Genomic DNA, 21891 nt, shown 5'->3' with positions numbered 1-21891 from the left:
CGCGGTTCTTATAGTATCCCCGATAACCGCAAAGGGCAGGGGTCCGCATTGCTGGAAACCAAGTTTCCTGAAGAGCAATGCAGAGAACAGGGGAAACACTCAGAAGCATCCGGAGCTCAGGCAGGTGGCGGAAATATCCGCCGCAATTCCACTGGAGAATGGAAGCAGGAAGGGACTGGGAGGGCGTGAAGGCGACTAAGAGGCAGACGGTGCCGCAGAGTCAACGGCCACCACTGGGCGAGAGTCAGCTGTGTTCATAGGAGAGGCCCCCGAAGGTTCTGTGAGGGCGAGATCCGTGGCAGAGGCGAGGATCTCCACCGCATCCCCAGAGCCAGAACTATTGACAGCAGGCGGTACTGAAATTGCCGGAGAGTCCTTCTTCTTGGACACGTTCCGTTCTTTCTTCTCGCGTCTGTCCTTTGGCTTAGAGGGCTGGGAGAGTTTCTCTGAAGGAGCGTCGGAGGCTGACGACGACGCAGAAGCCCTACGACCAGCAGGTGGAGGAACCTTCAGCCACTGGCTGACATCCGGCGGGGTAGCAGAAGAAACGGAAGAAGGGAGAGCCCCGAGGGACCCCTTCCGCGAGAGAGGAGCCGGCAGAGACGACGCCGGCGGAGAAGGAGGGGGAGGGATCGAGCCCCCTGGTTTTGGACCAGATGTCACTCCCGAAGCATGTGCGGGGGGAGTGACAGAAGGGGGTTTGCCCCCAACTGCTAAGGGGGCAACAGAGGAACGCTTGCCCCCAGACACGAGGGGGGCAGACAGAGATGTACGGCCCTGAGGGCCCACTGAAGGCGGCACAGAGGAGCCGACAACTGCCGCCCACGAGGGCGACGATAACGTGGCTGCAGCATAAGAAGTTTGAAGAGGGACAGGAAGCAACCTTTCAAATTTCAGTTTTGCCTCGCGATAAGTAAGCCGGTCCAGGGTCTTAAATTCCATAATCTTCCGCTCCTTATGAAGAACGGGGCAGTCCGGCGAGCATGGAGAGTGGTGTTCCCCACAGTTGACACAGACAGGCGGAGGCGCACATGGAGAATCAGGATGAGAGGGGCGTCCGCAATCTCGACATGTGGCGCTGCATGGGCAACGGGAGGACATATGCCCAAACTTCCAGCACTGGAAGCACCGCATCGGGGAGGGATGTATGGCTTGACGTCACAACGGTAAACCATTACCTTGACCTTCTCAGGCAATACAGCACCCTCGAAGGCCAAGATAAAGGCACTGGTGGCCACCCTGTTGGTCTTGGGTCCTCTGTGCACATGACGGACAAAATGCACACCACATCGTTCCAAGTCAGCTCTCAGCTCGTCATCGGACTGTAACAAGAGGTAGCGATGGTAAATAATCCCCTGGACCATATTTAAGCTACTGTGGGGAGTGACGGTAACAGGGACGTCTCCCAGCTTATCACACAAGAGCAACGCCCATGACTGGGCTGGGGAGGACGTCTTGAGGAGGATGGACCCATTCCTCATTTTAGACAACCCCGCCACTTCCCCAAACTTATCCTCCAGGTGTTCCACAAAAAACATAGTCTTTGTCGAGAGAAAGGAGTCACCATCAGTCCTGCTGCAGACAAGGTATTGTGGTACATAAGGCTCCTGCTTGGCACTAGATCTGCGTCCCTCCCATGGCGCAGCCAACGAGGGAACGACTGAGGATCATATTGTGCAGCATCGAATTCAATTCTGCCTCGCTTAGAGACGCTGGTGGCAGTGCGACCACCAGCTTGGTGAGATTTATTGCGCTTCATTGCGCCACATCCGCCCAGATGCCACCTACTCCGAACGAGGGCTCACCCCAAGGGCGCCACCCAGCCAAAGCAACGGGTACCTGGCCGATATTCCATTGCCCGGAGTCCCCGTGCCCAGACAAGATGGGCACATACTCCTTGGCATGCATGGGGAGGAAACAGCTCTGGCATCTGTAGTGCGATCCCTGCATGGTCAGGGGGCTACCACCAAGAGGGTACATGACGACCCCACCACAACGGACTGGCTACCGTGCTGGATTTTAGGTGTTGAAAGGGTCCACAGTTGTCCTGGGCGCTAAGAAGGGGATTGCGCACAAGACGAGGAGGCAACCCAGAAGACATGGGGTGTAAATCCCTCCACACGACAATAGATAGCATGCAAGATGGAGGTGCACGATGGACCAATAGAAAAACATCACGTAAGGCGTCCTTCCCCAAATGGCACAATGGAAATTTTGAAAATGGCAGGTCAAACCCAAGTGGGGACCATCACATAAGGCCGAAACTTGGGAGACTCCTTTTAGTCGCCTCTTACGACAGGTAGGAATACCGCGAGCCTATTCTTACCCCCAAACCCGCAGGGAGGAGGAGGGGGGGGGGTTAAGATGAACCAGAAAGAAATGTGATAGTTCAAAACAGTTGTGAGGACACAATTTTGTTTCCTAAAGGCAGAGTACAAGAGGACGCTGCGATGCTAAAAGCAGCCACAAATTATCTTTGTGGGGCCAAAGGCTGCGAACATTCCATTGGAGGAGAGTCATGAGGAGGAAGAAATGAAGGGGTGTCACCTCGAATGTTGCCAAGTGACAGTCTGCGAAGACTCTTTGCTACAGGATACAGAAGCAGGGGGATCCTGCTCCATGGAGTCCACAGTAACATCGGCTTGCTTGTGCTGGCAGTTTGTCGAGTCCAAAACAGAAAACAGTTGGTGATCCACACCAGTGAAACAGAGGCCAACCGGGCTAAGGTATCACGTGGCAACACTGCGTAAGAGGATCTTCGAATCGACAAAGGAGAATACCATTTGCCTTTGTTGGACTTCTTCAACCCTTTCCAGTTAGCAGTGGAAGACTCAGGTGTTATTTGGCAGGAGGGACGTAGGAAGTGTTCATAGGAGTACTCCTCCTGTCCTTTCAAGCCTACCAGTTGTGTAGCTAGTGGCTTTGCCCCTTGAAGCAAGAGTTTGATTGCTTGTTGCACAGCTGCATGGGGGGATGGCGATGCTACCTTTACACTGGGCGATTTCACAACCTCAGAGCTGAATTTGAGGTTGCATGTCTGTGTGGCCGTCTTTCATGGAGCGAGAGGTAGCAAGAACAGAACTACAAGTCCCAGACAGGAGAACACAGGGTTTACGGACCATGGTTCTCGTGGTCGTCAGACCTTTGGCCGGGAAGGGGGGGCCTGGGAGGAGTGCCCTTGACCGGCAGATGCTGAAATAGTGGGACACTTCTGGCTGGCGAGGGGGAGTGGTGCCCGGTGGAAAGCGGGTGTGGAAACTGCAGGGGAGGGAGGAGGAGAGGGGTTTGGGAGTGGGGTAAGGAAGAGGGAACAAGGGGCGAAGACATAACTAAAGCATGACTAGACGTCACTGGCACAGGACGAAGATGTGCATACTTCTCATGAGCCTCAGTGTAGGTTAGATGATCAAAGAACTTCTACTCTTGTATCATCTTTTCCTTCTTATAAGCCAGGCAATCCGGTGAATGTGGAGAATGGCTGCCATGAAAATTAACACACACAGGAAGGGGAACACAGGAACCCTCCCTCATGCAGTGGATGTCCTCAGCCACCACAGAGAGGGGTCTGCGAACAGTGGGAAGTCGTGTCCAAAATGCACGTGCTTAAAACATCTCATTGGTGATGGGATGTACGGCTTCACATCACATCAATAACCATAATCTTTACCTTCTCAGGGAGGTTATCCCCTTCAAAGGCCAGGATAAACGCACCAGTATCAATGTGACTGTCCTTCGGGCCCTTCTGAGCACGCCGAAAAAAGTGAGCATCCTGTGGTCCTATATTGTCCCCAAGTTCCCCATCAGTTTGAAGGATGAGGTCCCTGTGAAAAATTACACCTTGAACCATATTCAAAGACTGGTGGGGGCTAATGGACACAGGAATTGTGCCAAGATGGCCACAGGCACGAAGGGCCACAGAATGGGCAGCTGAAGCACTTTTGATCAACAACAAACCTGACCACATCTTGCTCAGATGGCCCACTTCGCCAAACTCGTCTTCAATGTATTCCACAAAAAATAACTGTTTGGTATTTGTGAAAGTATCCCAATCAGTCCTGGTGCAAACCAGACAGCGGGGGAAAGATTTAGCCCCTAGCTGATTAGCCGGACCCTCCTCCCAGGGGGTAGCCAGAAGGGGAATGCCGAAGGGGCAGAAGAAGCAGCACTAAAAGTATCATTTCCATTCAAAGAGACAGCCGTAGAAGAACAGCTAGAGTGCTGGACCCATATGCATTTCATTTGCATAGTCCACCCTGCCCGATACCACCCACTCCGATCAGCAGCTCTCCCCACGGGCGCCACCCAGCCACAGCAAGGGCCCTCTGGCACGGTGGCCATTGCTGGGAGTTCTGATGCTCCATGATGACAAGCAACCACTCCTAGGCTTACGTGAGGTGGTCACAGCTCAGGTATTAGAAGTGTGATCCCTGTGTTCTCAGAGGGCTCAACCAAAAGGGAACATAGTGACCCCACCACACGAGCTCACTATGTACCCTAGCATCAGACAACGACGTAAGGGAAAAATGGAAGGAACTAGGAGGGCGCACGCCAGAGAAACTAGGTAAGGTGCTTTTCCCCAAAGCTCACACTATGGAAGATAAATTTAGTAATGGAGGTCAACCCCCAGTGGGGGACCAGAGAATGTCAAAAGGATGAGGTAATTACTCAACAAAACCAAATCGTAAAGTCAACATAACCACGAGGATAGCAGGGTCAACATAAACAAGGACACCAAGAGAGGGAGGGGAAAGGGCGGAGGGGAAGGAGCAAGGATAGGAAAGGAGGGGAAGGGAAAGGAAATGCAGCCCAGGAAAGAAGGAAGGCTGCAATACCTCGGGGCCCATGCTCGCCATGCACATACTCACAAAAGGACTGGGGGGGGGGGAGGGGGGGGGGGCAAGGAACAGGGAACCAGGTGGATAGCCAAGTCAACATAAATCAGAACACAGAGACAGGAAGGAGTGGGCAGCTGGAAAGAAGCGACGATGGGGAAGGAGGGACACGGTAAAGGCAATGCAGCATGAAAAGGAGAACTGGGATGCAATAGCTTGGGGCCCATGTGTGCTACGCACAAACTCATGAAAGAACCATGAGCCCTCTGGGGAGAAACAAACTGACACTTTTACAGGCATGCTTCAGTCATGTGAAGGCATGAGGAATAAGCATGCAGTTTCATGTATGGTGGCTAAGAGAAATGTGAAACAGGGAGTACTGCTGACAGCAAATTGATAGGGTTTTGCAGGAAACAGCAACACTGTCCACAGCATGGGTTTAGATCATGTAAATGCCATCAATGCATATGGACCTGAGAAAGGATTTATCTTGTTAAGTGGATACGAGGGATTTCTCTTGAAAGCACAAACATACTGGCACAGAAAGGTGTCGTGCAGTTTCATAGATTTGGCTTCAAAGGAATAATAATTTTGAACAGAAAGTGGTTTGTAACGCCGGAAATGCATATCCTCCTATTTCCATCTATTGCACTGCAATTTTTTTTTCTTACTTTGTCACCTGAAGATATAACATTTCTGTGTCTTTATATATTGTAATTGTTTTACTGTTTGTATATAAAATAGAAAGAAACTTCCACATGGGAAAAATATATTAAAAACAAAGATTCCAAGACTTACCAAGCAGGAAAGCGCCGGCAGACAGGCACATGAACAAAACACACAAACACACACACACACATATATATATATATATATAAAACAGAAAGAAACTTCCACATGGGAAAAATATATTAAAAATAAAGATTCCAAGACTTACCAAGCGGGAAAGCGCCGGCAGACAGGCACATGAACAAAACACACACACAGAATTACAAGCTTTCGCAACTGGCAGTTGCTTCGTCAGGAAGGAAGGAAGGAGAGGGAAAAATGAAAGGGTGTGGGTTTTAAGGGAGAGGGTAAGGAGTCATTCCAATCCCGGGAGCAGAAAGACTTCCCTTAGGGGAAAAAAAAAGGACAGGTATACACTCGCACACACACACACACACACACACATATCCATCCGCACATACACAGACACAAGCAGACATATTTTGCCAGTTGCGAAAGCTTGTAATTCTGTGTGTGTGTTTGTGTGTTTTGTTCATGTGCCTGTCTGCCGGCGCTTTCCCGCTTGGTAAGTCTTGGAATCATATATATATATATATATATATATATATATATATATATATATATATATATATATAATGCATTTATGTTGGTTTGTTTTGTGAGTATTATTTGTATTTATATGCTGGGTCTGGCCTAGGGAAAACTATGCTATCGAACGAATACATCAATAGGTTGTGTGGAGAACCAAAGTGTTTAGGATCTTTGGTAGATTGAACTTTGTCGCGTGGAGCGCGGGCAGAGGAGAGTAGGGCGGTGAAGGAAGTGTGTTGTGTGATGCTCCCGCGAGTTGCCACGCATTCAGGGTGGTGCAGCATGTAATTGCGCTTGACTTGCTATGATAGTTGCTGACACGGTGTCGCGGTCGGGAAGCATTAGCTGGCGCACATCAAGAGCCCATTTCGCCTGGTGACCATGTCGAGAAGAAAGCGCGCCAACATCCAGCTTCTGCAACAGTGACGGCCTCGATCGACAGCTTCAAACCTTCAATCAACCAACAAGAAAGACTGGACGCACGTAAAGTTTTAGAACTGTATGGCAGACCTCAGCTTTTCACACTGTTCCATTTTCATAACTATAATTACAGCAACTTAGCATGAACATTTGTTGCTCATTTTCCCAATTGCATTACCAAGCAGGGTCCCTTCCTTTTCCGGAATGAACCCGAGCGTCGTTGAAATTCAAACGCCAACATTAAAGTAATATTATTCCATTCCACTGCTTTAATTTCAAAGTTCAGTTAAAGTATTCATAGGTGGCTACAATATTTAGATTACACAAGCACAAATTATGAGTGCGAGTTTTGTTACCATATTTAGCTTACCTGTGACTGCAGCTCAGCTTGGTACGTACTAAATTTTACTATTGTTAATTGTTCAGAATCATTTAATTCGAGTTCAAAGTTAAATCTCGTATTTCTAAATTGTGTAGATTCAAGCAGCTTTTGAAATGATTGTTGACGTAGCCCAAGACAAACGGTATTTGACTGAATTTTGATGTGCTTCAGAAACAAAGCTCATTATTAATTTCAGTCACTAAATTAACTTTCAATTTTCCAGTCTTATTAATTCTTTTACTAAATTAAGTCAGAGTGTAGCGAAATTTATTACTTCTGACAAACTTTCAGTTTTCTCACTACACGTGTCAACCTTCAGTTGCCACACTTCTAGTGCTAATTATATGTGTAAAAACCTTTCTTTTTCAGTTAATATAGTAATTGTCCATAGGACTGGCGACCGTAATTTCCCCCAAATCTCAAATATCTCATTACCGCTATTTAATTGTTAACTTAATGGCGCACATTTACTTTCTTTATTAACTTTACCCCTTTTCAAAATTAATTTCCACCAGTTTCATTTACATTTTTCCTTTCATTCAGATGTAACCCTTTCATCCCTCTTTATCGACAGATTAACTTCGGTGACAACTGCTTTTCCCAAATTTCCATTAGGTACACGCGGTTTAAATTTTCACTGTCATTAAGGTTGATAAGTGAGGGGGAGGCTACAGGTTAGTGAAAAGGTTCAGCTAAATCATGTGGTTTGGTGTCAGAGAAAAGTAATGCGCCATGACAACAATTTTGAGGAAGGGGAATGTTTATGTACTGAGAGAAAGTTTGCAAGAGAAAGGGGCAATCACAATTCTGGTGATAACCTGAAAGAAACTGTGCAAAATATGTGGAGGAACTGATTACAACCTTGGGATGAATACTGGAAAGCTGCTGGCCTGTAAACAATGGATCGTTCTGTGCAAGCATTGTAAATATGTCACCACAAGTGCTAAATTAATAGAACTTATCAACAGCCAGCCTGAAATTAACTATAGACCTTCAACATAAATGTCCAAATACCTACACACAACCATTGCTGACCCTGGCATTTTCACTGACTTCGAGGAAGATTACCATATCCAGTAGCCTACAATTAAAATAAAGTTTTTCATTAGAAGCAACAAGCAATCCTGACATCAGAGTCACATAAAGTAATGAACTGTATCAGCCTTTTAGTGTGCTACTGCATCAAACTACAAAAAAAAATTGATTTTGATTTGTCTGTAATTTTGTAGCCAGGAAATCTAATACTTGGGCCGACTGCTGATTTGTTCTACATCATTTAGCATTACCTGGGGTGCATATGTAGTATTCTACTATGGACATGAGCTAGTTTGGCTGGCTCTGAGCACTATGGGACTTAACATCTATAATCATCAGTCCCCTAGAACTTAGAACTACTTAAACCTAACTAACCTAAGGACATCACACAACACCCAGTCATCACGAGGCAGAGAAAATCTCTGACCCCGCCGGGAACTGAACCCGGGAACCCGGGCGCGGGAAGCGAGAACGCTACCGCACGACCACGAGCTGTGGACATGAGCTAGTTTAAACCTTAGAAAATGAGATACATTATGTCTCAACATGAATGGAAGTGACCATTATAAATAATATTTAGAAGCCATCAAATGTGCTCTGGCCCTGAATGTTCTGCCGATTGCTGCCCAGAGCCAACAGAGGCCTGTAATCCTTTGATATTGGGCGCTCTGTTCCAACAGCGGGATCCATACCGTGACCCAGATGGAATTCCCGCAGGGCCGAGAGGTGGAGTTTTGTCGACCACCCAGATAAATACATCTGTTTTATTTCACCAAAACCTAAAAACTATACTTGATTTGTTGGGGCTGTTCTTACTGCTGCTAAGAAGTTTATCCCTCATGGAGACAGAAAGGATCATATACCAGCATGGAATGAACACTGCGAAGAACTTTATGAAGAAAATAGCTAAACTGGTGACAGTCATATTGCAGATGACCTCCTTCAAAGTTTTGACACTGCTAGAAGTGTACAATGTTATGAGATGGTAGAAAATTAGACATCTAAAATTCAGGTAGAAATGCAAGGAGCCTTCTTTGAGAGATTGGTGGACCGTCCAATAAACCCAGTCAGAAGCCTTGAATTTCAGGTAGCCAAATCGATAACCATATAGTTGAAACAGCTAGGTCGTCCCATGACAAACAACATACTTCAAAAATAAAATGAAAACATACCTCTCTAAAAGCTAAGTGCCCAAACGAATAATTTCTATTGTCTATTAACACTGACTGAATTGGACGAGGCCTTGAAACAAACTAAACATGGTAAAGCACCTGGTCTGGATAATATACACACAGAATTTCTGATAAACACTGGTAATGGTGGAAAAACTTGCTGGTCCACTTGTTCAATATCCTAGGTAATGGATCACTGCCCAATGAGCTAATGAGGACAAAAATAATGTCAATTTTGAATGCAGATAAACCAGCTGACCACCTTCATAGTTTCAGACCAATTTCCCTCTTGAGCTGAGCCATACTTATAAACTCTTGGAGAGGCTCATTTATAGTAGAATTAATAGCTTCATTCTGGAACATATCCCAACTGAGCAAGCATATTTCAGGCTACAGTGTATTTGCTGCGACCAGGTAATGGCCCTAACAACTTTCACAGAGGCTGGTTTCCAAGAAAACATGAAGAAATTGTTAGCTCTTAGACCTAACAGCAGGATATGACTGCCTGGAGAGAAGAGACGATATGCAAATTACGAGAATGCGATTGCGAACACTAACTCTCATCAACATCATGATAAACAATAGGTATTTCCACATTTACTTGGGAGAAAATGTGGGCAAGGAAAGGAAATTAAGTAATGGTATAGCAGAGCTAGCCACCCATATTACTAAGCCTATATATCTCTAATCTCCCCAATACCAGGTCAACAAAATTCTGCTACAAGGACGATATTGCTCTGGTTTGTAAAACCAAATATCTCAAACAAGTTGAGACAATTCTCACAGGTGATCTAACCATTACGAGTTATTTTAAAAAGTGGCAACTTTAAATGCAGTACAAGTAAAACTGAAGTATCATTCCATCTGAATAACAAACACAGAGCTCAGAGTGAAACTTGCAGCAAACACTCTTTGCCATAAGAAGTACCCTAAGTGCTTAGGTTAAACTGAACAGAGTTCGCACAGGGTATGGACAATGCGCAGACTCACTTTACAAATGGGAGTCTCCGATTTGGGATTGTGAGGCTCTGAATCATACAAACACATTACAGATGAATGCCCCTTGCATTCATACAAGGGGATTTGGAGTGATCTCATGAAAATCAATACCCTTCTTATATGGATTAGGAACTTAGATATTGAAATTTAGATACTTTTGTTGTTCTGTATTCTTTTTGTATACAAATTCTGATGTTATATACCTGTATTTTTACACTGCACCTAAGCTATAAGAATGAATAAATAAATAAAAACTACAAAAACTCATTATGCTTTATAAAATTATTAATTTATTTTTGGCTTACTGCCACTGCACTGTGATAATGAAGTAGTGAACTGGCAGGTCATTCTTGTGGAAACATCAACTGGAGGTAGTATTTAACCTGAATTATGCCACACCCTGGCACTTCCAAGAACACACTGGCTGGAATTAATTTACGCACCAAAAACAGTATGTACAGTTTTATATTCTTTCTTTTCCATATGACACGCAAGATAATTACACACGCGAAATAAATGTTTACGGGGTGTACACATACCTGCAAATGCCATAACAACATGGTCATCAAGAAGGCAAATTTTCCTTACAGTTCGTTCCTCCTGCAACTTCGCAACAGACTTTTTTTCTACTCCCAAAACAACAACATCCTTTCCACGTACACCAACCTACAAAGAGATAACATGTTTATAAGAAATTTGTATGCATACTTTTGGAGGAAGGTGTGTATGTATGGGGGGGGGGGGGGGAGAGAGGGAGGGAGAGAGAGAGAGAGAGAGAGAGAGAGAGAGAGAGAGAGAGAGAGAGAGATGTATTGGGGATACATGTAACGCTATTGCAGTACGTGACATCCGAGACAAATGGAAGGTTCTTTGGTTAAGGGTGTGTGAAGTCTTGTTGACTGAATCACTATCAGTATATAGTTACATAGATGTCAAACAACTCTGCTACACTCCGGGCTACACAGTACGATTTATTACAAAATAATACACTTACAGCTGTAGAGCCTTTCCTAACTGCCTCTTGCGCGTATTCGACTTGCAACAAATGTCCATCAGGAGAAAAAACTGTGATGGCTCTATCATATCTAGAACCCATTGTATCACGACACTACTACCTTCTTCTCAACATACACCAAACGCGCTGCGTAACCGCACGAACAAATCAGCATCAAACACTGGGAAAATACACTTCAAAGATGTTACATCAAAGATGAAACGTTGATGGAGAATGACAAAGTTGACATTCCTAGGAAGTACATAGCGCCAGTAAAACGCCTGGCTGCGCTGGCGTTTCGGAGCGGAAATTGACATCACATGACCATGCCAACCCGTCTTCACGAACATCTGGCTGTACGTGTTCTACCATTCTGAAAGTAGCTGTACTTGCCAACTACAATATCGCTTGATTTTTCTCATTTCGCTTGCTCTCTTTTTTTTAGTTCTTGTTCTGTTTTACATTTGCTGCTGGAATTTACCTTTTCTTTGCATAATTCATCCTAATGAAGAGATGAATACTGTAAGCTGATTCAAAATGATGCAGATTGCGGTAGGAGGAGACATGAGGAGATTAAGATGCTTACACGGGATACAATAGAATAGAAATTTTATTGTCTTATAATGTGTTATACATAATCAAATGTTTGGACACAGCGGCTCTTCAAGTTAAAGCTACTTTTTAATTGTAAGTATAGAGAACTATTTACAGCTGTTTTGTAATTTTAAGTACCACAAAATCATTTAATAAAATTTTGTTGAAAATAAAGGTAAATTAAGAGTAAATATTTGCTTAAAGTACTTCTTTAGCATGAAGTACAGTAAAATTAAACTTCAGGCATAGTTATTTGTGACAATCAGTCATAAATTCTTCTACATATTAATAATATTTATTTGCTAGGTACTTTTTTTTAAATGAAGTCCAAATTCTGGTGCAGTATGATCGACTCTGTCAGGAGGGTCAATATGGAGCTCGATCAACTGCTTCAGGCGGCTACTTTCTCAGGCATAGGTTTGATTCCTGTTGACGATATTGGTAGGTGAGACTTAACAAGACATGACCTGCATCTAAACAGTAAAGGTAATGGTAAATTGGCTGAAACTCATAGCAGTGCCTCTTTTTTAAGCTATGCTCAGTGTCTAATCATCCAACATTGATTGAAATTAAGCTTAATGAGACACTCAGACAGGCAGGTACTAGATATGTTAAAATAATACAAGATTCTCATAACAGTACAGTGAAAAATAATTTTAGTGTGTCAAAGATTGTCATAGAAGCAAAGTGAAAAATAATCTTAGTATATTGTATCAGAATATCAGGGGATTAAAAAACAAAGTAAATGAGCTTCTTGTTTGTTTAGATAATTTAGAAACTGAGGGCGGAATACATGTAGAGTGCCTGTCTGAACATCATAGTCACAGGTATGGAAATGGTAAATGTAGGTGGATATAAGCTTTCAGCGCATCTAACTAGAGACTCTATGGAGAGAGGAGGAGTTGCCATGTATGTTAAAATCTGTCACGGAGTGAAGAAATAGGAAACTAAAAAAATTTTTGTAGAGCAACATATATGATGTCAAAGTTAGCGTAAGAAGCCCTATGCGTGAAGCGTTCAGTGAATTTGAAAGTAAAATTCTATGTACCGACTTGATAGAAACTCTAGTAAGTTCTGGTCTTACCCTAAATCAGTAACTGGATCGAAACAGCATCTCCAGACACTCTGAGATGATAATGGCATTGAAACAGAGAATGACACGCGTGAAGCTGAAATACTAAACACCTTTATCCAAGCTGTTTCACAGAGGAAGACCGCACTGCAGTTCCTTCTCTAAATGGCTGACATCGAAATAAGTGTCTAAGGAATTGAAAAGCAACTGAAATCACTCAATAGAGGTAAGTCCACTGGACCTGATGGAATACCAATTCGATTCTACGCAGAGTATGTGAAAGAACTTGCCCCCCTTCTAACAGTTGTGTACCACAACTCTCTAGAGGAACGGAAGGTTCCAAATGATTGGAAAAGAGCACAGGTAGTTCCAGTTTTCAAGAAGGGTCGTAGAAGGGCCGTAGAGCAGATGCGCAAAACTATAGGCCTATATCTGTGACATCGATCTGTTGTAGAATTTTAGAACATGTTTTTTGCTCATGTAGCATGTCAATTCTGGAAACCCAGAATCTACCCTGTAGGAATCATCATGGATTCCGGAAACAGCTATCGTGTAAGACCCAACTCGCTTTATCTGTTCATGAGACCCAGAAAATATTAGATACAAACTCCCAGGTAGTTGCCATTTTCCTTGACTTCCAGAAGGCGTTCGATACAGTTCCGTTTTGTCGCCTGATAAACAAAATAAGAGCCTACAGAAAATCAGAGCAGCTGTTTGGCTGGATTGAAGAGTTTTTAGCAAACACAACACAGCATGTTGTTCTCACTGGAGAGGCGTCTACAGACGTTAAAGTAATCTCTGGTGTGCCGCAGGGGAGTGTTATGGGACCATTGCTTTTCACAATATATATAAATGACCTAGTAGATAGTGTCGGAAGTTCCATGCGGCTTTTCGCGGATGATGCTGTAGTATACAGAGAAGTTGCAGCATTAGAAAATTAAAGCGAAATGCAGGAAGATCTGCAGCGGATAGGCACTTGGTGCAGGGAATGGCAAGTGACCCGTAACACGGACAAATGTAATGTATTGCAAATACATAGAAAGAAGGATCCTTTATTGTATGATTATATGATAGCAGAACAAACACTGGTAGCAGTTACTGCCGTAAAATATCTGGGAGTACGCATACAGAACGATAGGAAGTGGAATGATCATATAAAATTAATTGTCGGTAAGGTGGGCGCCAGGTTGACATTCTTTGGGAGAGTCCTTAGAACGCGAAGTCCATCAACACAGGAGGTGGCTTACAAAACATTCGTTTGACCTATACTTGAGTATTGCTCATCAGTGTGGGATCCGTACCAGGTCAGGTTGACAGAGGAGATAGAGAAGATCCAAAGAAGAGCGGCGCGTTTCCTCACAGGGTTGTTTGGTAACTGTGATAGTCTTATGGAGATGTTTAGCAAAATCAAGCGGCAGACTCTGCAAGAGTGGCACTCTGCATCGCGTTGTAGCTTGCTGTCCAGGTTTCGAGAGGGTGCATTTCTGGATGAGGTATCGAATATATTGCATCTCCCTACTTATACCTCCTGAGGAGATCACGAATATAAAATTAGAGAGATTCGAGCGAGCACAGAGGCTTTCTGGCAGTCGTTCTTCCCACTAACCATACGGGACTGGAACAGGAAAGGGAGGTAATTACAGTGGCATGTAAAGTGCCCTCTGCCGCACACTGTTGGGTGGCTTTCAGAGTGTAAATGTAGATTTAGATGTAGAAAAATGTGCTTCTCAGCTTATTCGAAATAACGGTACTTTTCTAATTTTCTGAATAATGGTACTTTTATAATTGAAGCCATGTAAAGGTCCCCACCGGGAAATTTTCAGCTATTTTGAAAAAGTTGGATTCTTTGTTGTGCTATCTGTCAGACAGTAGGAAGCAAATTATTGTTTGTTTGGATTTCAATGCAGATTTTCTGAAAGAGAGAGAGAAAACTTGAATTGACGTATTACTTGGTTCTTTCAATTTCATGTCAGTTGTTGACTTTCCTACTCAGGTGTTACAGGAAAGCAGCACGTTAATAGTTATTGGTTTAAGAGACCAAGAGAAATTTAATTAAATAAAAATATCGTCTGTTAAGAATGGTCTGTGTGATTATGATGCACAGCTAGTTACGGTATATGATATAGCTCCATAAAGTAATGTAAAACAGTCATCCAAAATGCATTCAGTTAACGATTTAACAACTGAAAATTTTAGGGAAAACTTGCAACAGTTAGACTGTGATCCTGATGCAAATTTAAAATTTAACCAATTTCTTGATAACGTTATGAGTATATTTGAAAACAGTTTCCCTAAGAAAAACATGGCTTACTAAAGGGAAAAAATATCTTGTAAACAGAAAAGGGAAATGTATCTTATAGCTAGAAGGACTAATGACCCTTAAACAGTGAAACATTATAAAAACTACTGCATTGTATTAAGAAAAGTTGTTGAAAAGTCCAGAAGTATGTGCATTATGTCTGAGATTAGCACATCTGATAATAAAAGTTAAAATAATTTGGAATATTGTTAAAGAGAAACAGGGCAACCGAGAATGCAAGAAGAATGTATTTCCATTAAACTCAATGAAAAGTTGGTTAACAGGAAATCAGAAGTAGAAAACATTTTTAATAATCATTTTAAGCATTGTAGAGAAAATAGGATCCAGCTATTCATTAGAAAATGCAAGGCAGTTTATGAAAGAGGCAATACCTATGCAGTTTCACAATATTGAAATTCATCCCACCTCTCCTACTGAAATTAGGAAAATAATAAATTCAATTAAAAGTAAAAGCTCACTTAGAATTGATTGCATTTCCAACAGAGTACTAAAATTGCGTTCCCAACAAATAAGTAGGTTTCTCAGCCACATATGTAGTAGCTCACTGAAACAGGGCATTTTTTCAGATAGACTCAAATACGTTATTGTCAAACCATCACATAAAAAGAGGATAGGTCTGATGCTAACAACTAGCACCCAATCTCACTTATGACAGCTTTATCCATAATTCTTGGAAAAGTTATGTATTCAAGACTAGCATCACATATTTGTAAAAATTAAGTACTAACAAAATGTCAATTTGGTTTTCAGAAAGGCTTTGCAATAGAAAATGCTATTTACGCTTTCATTGATCAAATATTAAATGCAGGGAATAGCCGAACATCACCCAGTTGGGTGTTTTCTGATCTCTCAAACCTTCTGATGGTGTGAATAATGAAATTCTACTAGATAAGCTGGAGTGCTGTGGTATGAATGGGACAGAGCACAAATGATTTAATTCATATTTAACTGGAAGACTCCAGAAGGTTGAAATTAACAGTATAGACAGTCTGCAAAAATTAGCAGAGTCCTCTAACTGAGGATGTATCAAGAATGGTGCCTCACAAGGTTCAGTCTTGGGGTCCCTCATTGTTCTTAATACATATTAATGACTTGACACTCTATTTTCATGAAGATCAAAGTTAGTTCTTTTTGCTGGTAATACAAGTATAACTATCAACCCAAAAAACAAGAATCAGCTGAGGAAACTGTAAATAATATCTATCGGAAAACTGTAAAGTGGTTCTCTGCAAAACACAGTTTTCAGAAAACACAGTATATACATATCTATACAGTATGTGGCACAACACTATCAATAAATGTACACTCCTGGAAATGGAAAAAAGAACACATTGACACCGGTGTGTCAGACCCACCATACTTGCTCCGGACACTGCGAGAGGGCTGTACAAGCAATTATCACACGCACGGCACAGCAGACACACCAGGAACCGCGGTGTTGGCCGTCGAATGGCGCTAGCTGCGCAGCATTTGTGCACCGCCGCCGTCAGTGTCAGCCAATTTGCCGTGGCATACGGAGCTCCATCGCAGTCTTCAACACTGGTAGCATGCCGCGACAGCGTGGACGTGAACCGTATGTGCAGTTGACGGACTTTGAGCGAGGGCGTATAGTGGGCATGCGGGAGGCCGGGTGGACGTACCGCCGAATTGCTCAACACGTGGGGCGTGAGGTCTCCACAGTACATCGATGTTGTCGCCAGTGGTCGGCGGAAGGTGCATGTGCCCGTCGACCTGGGACCGGACCGCAGCGACGCACGGATGCACGCCAAGACCGTAGGATCCTACGCAGTACCGTAGGGGACCGCACCGCCACTTCCCAGCAAATTAGGGACACTGTTGCTCCTGGGGTATCGGCGAGGAACATTCGCAACCGTCTCCATGAAGCTGGGCTACGGTCCCGCACACCGTTAGGCCGTGTTCCGCTCACACCCCAACATCGTGCAGCCCGCCTCCAGTGGTGTCGCGACAGGCGTGAATGGAGGGACGAATGGAGACGTGTCGTCTTCAGCGATGAGAGTCGCTTCTGCCTTGATGCCAATGATGGTCGTATGCGTGTTTGGCGCCGTGCAGTTGAGCGCCACAATCAGGACTGCATACGACCTAGGCACACAGGGCCAACACCCGGCATCATGGTGTGGGGAGCGATCTCCTACACTGGCCGTACACCTCTGGTGATCGTCGAGGGGACACTGAATAGTGCACGGTACATCCAAACCGTCATCGAACCCATCGTTCTACCATTCCTAGACCGCCAAGGGAACTTGCTGTTCCAACAGGACAATGCACGTCCGCATGTATCCCGTGCCACCCAACGTGCTCTAGAAGGTGTAAGTCAACTACCCTGGCCAGCAAGATCTCCGGATCTGTCCCCCATTGAGCATGTTTGGGACTGGATGAACCGTCGTCTCACGCGGTCTGCACGTCCAGCACGAACGCTGGTCCAACTGAGGCGCCAGGTGGAAATGGCATGGCAAGCCGTTCCACAGGACTACATCCAGCATCTCTACGATGGTCTCCATGGGAGAATAGCAGCCTGCATTGCTGCGAAAGGTGGATATACACTGTACTAGTGCCGACATTGTGCATGCTCTGTTGCCTGTGTCTATGTGCCTGTGGTTCTGTCAGTGTGATCATGTGATGTATCTGACCCCAGGAATGTGTCAATAAAGTTTCCCCTTCCTGGGACAATGAATTCACGGTGTTCTTATTTCAGTTTCCAGGAGTGTATTTTGTTGGTGAAGCAGACATCTTCTTGCAGTAATTTGAAGCGGGTTGTACTTTGTTGCTTTGTATTCTTTGATGATACACTTCTTGATTACTGATTTCTTCACAAGTGTTTGCTGTTCCTTCGTTTGAATCCATGCTCGCAACCCACTGTTCTTCCGGATCATCCTTTAATATCTCCTAAAACAAAGCGACAACAATAGATTAACATAAACAATAATGAAGGAATGAAAATAAAAAAAGACGAGAATGGATGTAGGATTAGGGGGAAAATACGATAATAATCATAAAAAATTGGGGCCAATGCAACAAACAAATATAACAAATAAAACAAATGTAGACTATTCATGATAATTATTACCTGCCATTTGTTATGCATTATTATTAATGTCAGTTACTAATAATGTTCATTATTATCAGAATGTCCATTATCATAAATGTTATTAATAATAATTCTTAATATTTTTAAGAATTATTAGGTACTATTTATTTATTTTAATGCAGGCACAACAACAGTGGTTGCTTGTAGCAGAGGAAAATGAGAGAAAATGGAAATATCCTCATAACTTTGGTGCCAGGGAGGCAAACATTGTGCAATCCGAAGTCCGGAAGCAATTTCTTCAATCATAAGACCTTTTCAGTGCCGTTGTTTTTGGTCTAGTGAGTGCTGATTCCTGTTTTTTTGGTATACTGATGTGGACTGCCAAGGTCCAATTTCAGATCGTGGAATTTTTCGAAGTATATCAATTTCTTAAAAATATGAGGCAAACATTGTGCAGTCCAGAAGTAATTTCTTCAATCATAAGACTTTTTCAGTACCATTGTTTTTGGTCTAGTGAGTGCTGATTACTGTTTTTTTGTATACTGATGTGGACTGCCAAGGTCGAATTTCAGATCGTGTAATTTTTCGAAGTATATCACTTTCTTAAAAATATGAGGCCTCAATGATCGTACCTTCCCAGATAAACAGAAAAAAAGACCTTTGTTATTTTTGGAAATGACGGATTTTACCTCACCAATCATCATGAAGCCGTTTTGTGGACAACAACCACGGAGCTCAATGAAAAGAATTTTTAACTGCAGACTTTCAAGAGTTTGGTGTATTTTTAAAAATGCGTGCAGAATAGTTTCTTCCATATACTGCCATTTGTATATACCTCCATAATTTCTTGCAAAAACGTTAAACTTCCAGACAAATACATACTCTTGTAGGAGCAGTGGATCACGAGGAGAATGAATACTTAATGCCAGTAACTTGGAGGAGTGCTATCACTCCTACTACAACATTTACACAATTAATAAATATTTCGCAATGTTCAGAGCAGACTTTCCAAGACATCTGAGATGAATTCGCTGCTAATTTCATGCCTGGAGATGGGAGATTGCCATGGCAAAATGATTATCAATAAATTTATACAGAATTTCTTTTTCTTTTCAGCTACTAGCTACCTGCGTATTTGTGACTACCCGATTCCACACATTTCAATTACCCATCTGTGTGATTTTCTACCTTCTTAACTCGTATTTTTTATTGTTATTATTTCCTTAAGTAATGAAATAAATGGAAGGTACAAGTAAAATACACACACACACACACACACACACACACACACACACACACACACACACACACACACACACATACATACATCTTGTGTTACATAAATAAATCTTATGCATTATTATATATTGATAATTTACTTTTCTGCCGACTTTTCCTGGCATTTAAAGGGGTTCAATGCCTTTTATGTCAAAAAATTCTTTCTATTTTTAGTATTTTTTAAAAATCTGAGATGTTCATAGCTCTTTTTGCCACAAACCCTATGTTCAAAACACAATTAAACCTTATTTAATTTTTAAATTTGAAACCCATAACAATTATTAGATTCCTAATAGTAATGGTAATTAAGCTAAAATAATTTTTGTAATATAAGGTATGAGCAGGGAATACAGGGAATAACACCAAAAAATTAAAAGTAACAAAAGAACACATACTGAAATATAACCTGAGACAGGAAAAGTGAAACAGGTGTGAAGACAGAAACCAAAAGGTACCCAACCCTATTAAGTTTGTTAATAGGTCTTTTTATTCTTTTTCCAAAAGGTAAATTTTGTATTTACTTCTGTTGTGATCGTCTTCTGTGGCAGATATCTGTAGTGTAAAAATTCAAATACTTTGAAATAGAACAACTTTGAAGTGTTCACTTCCTCAGCTCAGAGCCAGACTTCTCAGACTCGTTTTTCTTCTGACAGACTTTCCTATAAGCGGCTAATATGTTTTTTTTTTAAATTGTGCTACATCCACATAGAGTTCAGTCATGACGGAATCCTACATTTAACTTCTTGGATTTTATTTTAAAATGGGAGTTTGTAGCATCACACAACACACAATATTGTTCATAAATATTTGTCAATTTAGTAGTAAAATCGCGAGCACACTCAATTTCGAATGAAGAACCGATGACAACAACACAGAAAAAGAAAAGTAACAAGACCAAAGTGGACAAGTGGAAAAAGCTAAATGATCAAGGCTTGTCATCATGCACACCACTTGCGCAGCCTGCCTCGCATCCCTTTGATATACTGACAACAGAAGGAGCCTGACAAGCCGTAGACTTACATGGCTCATAGGTATGTCTCGTGGTGATTCCTTTGAGACTAACTCTGCCCACATTATACAAAAGGCTCACAAGTCTCACAAGCACAGGTGTCTCAATAGTAGTGTGGATGCATCTTTATACATATGGCTGAAACATGGTTGTGGGTGAGCACCACATATTATTCTCATACCAAGTTTTGAGTAATGAAGAGTTCCTTTCTTAAAGATGAGTTACCCCAGAACATTATTCCATATGATATTACTGAATGAAAATATACAAAAATGTCAATTTGCAACGTTTCTAAGCGAAAATGTGACTAAACTAGGTTGTTTTAAGAGTACCAAAATGTGTTTTTTCCAGTTGAAATTCTCAGCAACATGGAGTCTTAAGCATTTTGAAGTTTACACTTTATTTATTATTTCCTCAAAATGTGTAACACCTATCGCTGGTGTAGTACCTGTAGAAGTGCAGAACAGAATATTGAAGGTAAGACCATTCACAGAAAATGATTCAATGATACTTTAAAGAACTTTGTTTGCCATTTCTTCTGGTTAGTAGTAGTAGTTGTAGTACATTTATTCATCAATAAATCTCTTTTTACAAGGATATAGGACATGTCAAAGTATTTACAAGTTTAGATCAATTTAAAGTCAGCCAATTCGTATACACATACATGAACAGACTTCTAGTTAGTTACAATCATTAGATTTACTACTGGTATACAATATTTTTTTACAAATAATGTAATGCCACACTGTTCACTCATACCTCACTATCAGTCACTGTGCAGACTATACACACATTGTTGGATAACACTTCACTCACTACACACACACACACACACACACACACACACACACACACACACACACACAGACAGACACACACACACACACACACACCACATATATTGGTGATATATTGGTGACATATTGTAAGAGTGATTTCAGGTGTGCCGCAGAGGAGTGTCATAGGACCGTTGCTATTCACAATATACATAAATGACCTGGTGGATGACATCAGAAGTTCACTGAGGCTTTTTGCAGATGATGCTGTGGTGTATCGAGAGGTTGCAACAATGGAAAATTGTACTGAAATGCAGGAGGATCTGCAGCGAATTGACACATGGTGCACGGAATGGCAATTGAATCTCAATGTAGACAAGTGTAATGTTATGCGAGTACATAGGAAGATAGGTCCCTTATCATTTAGCTACAAAATAGCAGGTCAGCAACTGGAAGCAGTTAATTCCATAAATTATCTGGGAGTACGCATTAGGAGTGATTTAAAATGGAATGATCATATAAAGATGATCGTCGGTAAAGCAGATGCCAGACTGAGATTCATTGGAAGAATCCTAAGGAAATGCAATCCGACAACAAAGGAAGTAGGTTACACTATGCATGTTCGCCCACTGCTTGAATACT

The 21891-nt window shown here is 42.4% G+C and overlaps 1 protein-coding gene across 1 annotated transcript in view; it reads right to left on the bottom strand.

The window, feature by feature from the left end:
• Positions 1–11357, bottom strand: part of LOC126335305 (proteasome subunit alpha type-7-1) — a 31997-nt gene extending 20640 nt beyond the window's left edge. Inside the window, exons 1-2 of the mRNA XM_049998436.1 lie at positions 11155–11357; positions 10700–10826 (exon numbers count right to left, since the gene is read on the bottom strand). Of these exons, the coding sequence (XP_049854393.1) occupies positions 10700–10826; positions 11155–11256 (229 nt within the window). The 5' untranslated portion in view covers positions 11257–11357. The remainder of the gene's footprint in view (positions 1–10699; positions 10827–11154) is intronic.
• Positions 11358–21891: the final 10534 nt, after the last annotated feature.

This window comes from Schistocerca gregaria, chromosome 2 (genome assembly GCF_023897955.1).
Source record: "Schistocerca gregaria isolate iqSchGreg1 chromosome 2, iqSchGreg1.2, whole genome shotgun sequence".
Lineage (NCBI taxonomy): Eukaryota > Metazoa > Arthropoda > Insecta > Orthoptera > Acrididae > Schistocerca > Schistocerca gregaria.
Note: the sequence above shows the minus strand (reverse complement) of the source record. Positions and strands in the feature narration are given on the sequence as shown.